Source organism: Camelina sativa, chromosome 17 (genome assembly GCF_000633955.1).
Source record: "Camelina sativa cultivar DH55 chromosome 17, Cs, whole genome shotgun sequence".
NCBI classification, from domain to species: domain Eukaryota; kingdom Viridiplantae; phylum Streptophyta; class Magnoliopsida; order Brassicales; family Brassicaceae; genus Camelina; species Camelina sativa.
The window spans coordinates 5,140,399-5,144,388 of NC_025701.1; the positions used below are offsets into that span (position 1 = coordinate 5,140,399).

At 35.3% G+C, this 3,990-nt stretch overlaps 1 protein-coding gene across 1 annotated transcript; it reads left to right on the forward strand.

Annotated features, from left to right (window-relative positions):
• Nucleotides 961-3,721, forward strand: LOC104755411 (tryptophan synthase beta chain 1-like). The gene is made up of 5 exons (XM_010477786.1): nucleotides 961-1,357; nucleotides 1,737-2,102; nucleotides 2,522-2,955; nucleotides 3,105-3,199; nucleotides 3,314-3,721. The coding sequence occupies exons 1-5, from the start codon at nucleotides 1,043-1,045 to the stop codon at nucleotides 3,499-3,501; spliced, it is 1,398 nt and encodes a 465-aa protein (XP_010476088.1). The 5' UTR covers nucleotides 961-1,042; the 3' UTR covers nucleotides 3,502-3,721.

The window sequence follows — 3,990 nt, forward strand, 5'->3', positions numbered from 1 at the left end:
GAGGACATCGAACCTGTACGCTATAATCTTGCATCTGCCTATGTTTAATGCCTGAATTAATCAGAAATATATGAGAGTTTATTTACATATTAATTATGTTACTTCTTAATAAATGTGATTTCATATGTCAGCATAGTACAAGCACAATTTAAAGGTGCAAAAAGAAACACGAATAACCTTATCCTCAAGCATAACGAAAGCTCATGAAGCAGTGCATTTAATAATTAACGTTCATAATTCTTCCATGTATTATGACATTGTTTGGTAGATCTCATATTTTAGATTCACTAAGAATCAGATGTCAATATGTTAATCCATTCAATATTCCTTGTTGATTTTGGAACTAGACTTTTATGAAACTTAGCATAATATTTCTTCAAGGAAAAAATTTGTATAGCTTTTTTAATCATATTAAGTTTTAACAGAAGAAGAAAAAAAAACCCTATATACATATATTTTCAACTCATTTGTGGTGGCGCGGTGGTAATGTTTCCAAGGCCAAGAGGGTAGATTCATTATTCAGAGCCTGAGTTTGATTGATTATTCCATGTGAAAGTATTTTGTCTAATAAGCCACGTAATTTAGTCACCTGAGCTTAAAGTCCGAACATTTTACCCCGCCCGTACCAAATTTTCAGAATGATCCAAGATTTATTAACTCACTTCTATAATAAGTGAGAATCTTAGATAAAATACGGATCAAATCTTTCTCTAGTTAAATAAATGAAAGTGAGACGTAATTTTAATTTCCATGGAATTAAACCGAATATGGATCTTTAACTAACAAACAAACTAACTAACATGCATTATATCGTCATTTTGTTGTCAATAATGATATATATATATATTTAAAAAATCAAGAGGACAACCGAACAAATCCAACAATGTGGTAAACATGTATAAACTCAAATGATTGCGCAGTAAAAAACAAACCATACTCGTTCAGAGTATATAAAAAGACACATCAACACATACTCGTTCCGAAAGAAAAAATCTCAAATAATTAATTATCAGTGTTCCGAAAAAGATACAAAAGGAGAAATATGTCGTCCACTAAAATCCAGGTTCGAGGGCAGCTACTTCCTAGGATTCCGGCAAGAAACCACCGTATGATATACTCGGTTGTTTGCGGAGTTTCGACAAAACGTCACCACCGTGAAAGCAGTCTACTCAGCCGTGAAACTTGTCCATCGTCGGATTCTGTCCCAACAAAAACCGATAAGAGCCAGTTTCTTTGTGGCGACGTTGACGGTAAATTCGGGAGGTTCGGTGGGAAGTTTGTACCGGAGACATTGATCTCTAGCCTGAAAGATCTCGAAGACGAATTTAATTGTCTTTTGAGCGATCAAGAATTTCAGGTTGGCTTTTTTCATATAAACATATCTATAAGAGGGGATTGACCTACGGGTAAAAATAAAATGAATAGGGATTTTTTTTTTCTTTTTTTTGATTTTTTTAGGTTACAAATACAACCGACCATATTATCATAGGAGACACGAATTAGTAATTAGTACGGTCCAAAAAAAATGGATATTCCAAAAAGCGTACGGACTGACGCATATTCTTCTTTTCTTATAACAAAAAGAACTAAAGAAGTAATAACACACATTTGAAATTGAAGATAATACATAAGCTAGATTGAGAGAGAGAGCTTTTTAAAATTAAAAAATGATTATTGATATATATATATATATATTTAATATGTGTGTTTTTATTTTTAATTACGATTACAATTAGGAGGAGCTTACCACAGCGTTAAGAGACTACGTAGGAAGAGAAACGCCTCTCTACTTCGCCGGACGTCTAACCGAACACTACAAGAACATAGGTCGAACCATCGGAGTTGGGCCTGAGATTTACCTGAAACGGGAAGATCTTAGCCACTGTGGGTCTCACAAAATCAATAACGCTCTTGCTCAGGCCATGATTGCCCGGCGGCTTGGTTGCAGCCATGTGGTGGCTGCCACAGGAGCCGGACAACATGGAGTCGCCACAGCTGCTGCATGTGCAAAGCTCTCCTTGGAGTGTACTGTTTACATGGGAGCTACTGATATGGAGAAACAATTCTTTAATGTACTTTCCATGAAACAGCTTGGTGCTCAGGTAACTTGCCAATACTATTTTATACAGTATAACCGAACTTAACCGGATCCATTTTGCAGCAAAAATTTTGTTATCTAGTAAAATAAAATACATATTTGACAAAAAAAAAAACAAAAAAAAAGTAAAATAAAATACATATATAGAACATAAAGTTTTTCACATATGTTTGTCATTTTGTGTTTGAACATTTTGGTCAATTTTAAAAGTTACGGATGTAGAAAGACTAAAAGTAAAGGACCACTTCCATGTATAATAGATACTTTATTATATAATGTAACAACAATACAAAAAAATTCACCACAAAATTTAATTTGATTTCTATATAGATGAGTTTTTACTTTAGATATATGTAGAAAAAAAAAATCCATGCATGTACAGATCATAAAAATTGTTTTACATACTGATCATGATCTTAATAGGTGAAATCAGTAAAGGGTACATTCAAAGATGCAAGTTCAGAGGCGATTCGGCATTGGGTCGAGAACCTAGATTCCACATACTTCTTATTGGGCACGGTCGTAGGACCGCACCCATGCCCGATAATGGTACGTGAGTTTCAATCCGTGATTGGGAAAGAGACAAGAAGGCAAGCTCATCAACTATGGGGTGGTAAACCTGATGTATTAGTGGCTTGTGTTGGAAGTGGCGCAAATGCATTGGGTTTGTTCCATGAGTTTGTTGGAGACGAGGATGTGCGGTTAGTCGGTGTCGAGGCCGCAGGGCTCGGTCTGGATTCTGGGAAACATTCAGCTACTTTGGCCGTTGGCCATGTTGGTGTGTACCATGGTTCCATGAGCTATTTATTGCAAGATGATCAAGGACAGATACTCAAACCACACTCCGTAGGAGTAGGGTAAGTGTGAGAATTATAATCTCGACAAATTTGGTTACCTGTTTTTAAAAAAAAAAAATGATTTCAGACAATCTCTAAGTTAATCGTCTCGGTTTAGTCATAAGCGACGACGTGATACTGACGTAATAAAGCCTCACATTTGGTCGTAGGTTAGAGTATCCTGGAGTTGGACCAGAAATTAGCTTCCTGAAACAGACCGGAAGAGCTGAGTTCTACACAGCAACAGACCAAGAAGCCATTCAAGGTACCTCCCCCTACCTGTATATTATATATATAGTTAGTTTACTTTGCTACTAATTAATCAAGAATTATAATTACAGAGATTAACGCTTAATCATATATATATTGTCGAATTCAGCGTGCATGCGATTGAGTAGATTGGAGGGAATAATACCGGCACTGGAAACGTCTCATGCGCTCGCGTTCCTTGACAAACTCATTCCTACTCTACGTGATGGAGCCAAGGTGATCGTGAATTGTAGTGGCCGTGGCGACAAAGATCTTGACACTCTCATCCAACGAGGCATATCTTTTCCTAATTGTTGACTCAACAAGATTCCGTATTACACTCATCAACTCTTCCAGAAATCGTATATATAGCCGTATAGGTGCAATATGATATAACCATCACTATAGATGAACTAGCTAGCTACCTTAAATAGCTCAGCTCCCTCATTATTTCTTATCATTAAGAAGTGGTATAATGAACAAACGATATGTAACTACAATTTTATATTCAAACGCTTCAAAAAGATGGACCGTTAAATTTTTACGTGTTAATTTACATCTACGTTTAACACTTATCAAGAACATTTATAGATACTACTGTTGAGATTTTTCTACAAATAATGATGAAATTATGGCACAAATTTATTAATCCTTTACAAAAAAGTTGTTTCTTTAGTTTTCTAAGATCCTTTTTGTATTTTATGTATGATTGAACTTCAATCATTGAAGTCTTTATCCATGACCATGAATCCATGATCCAGAATTTACTTCCGTCTGTTCCAAATTTACATTTATAAAGTATAATTT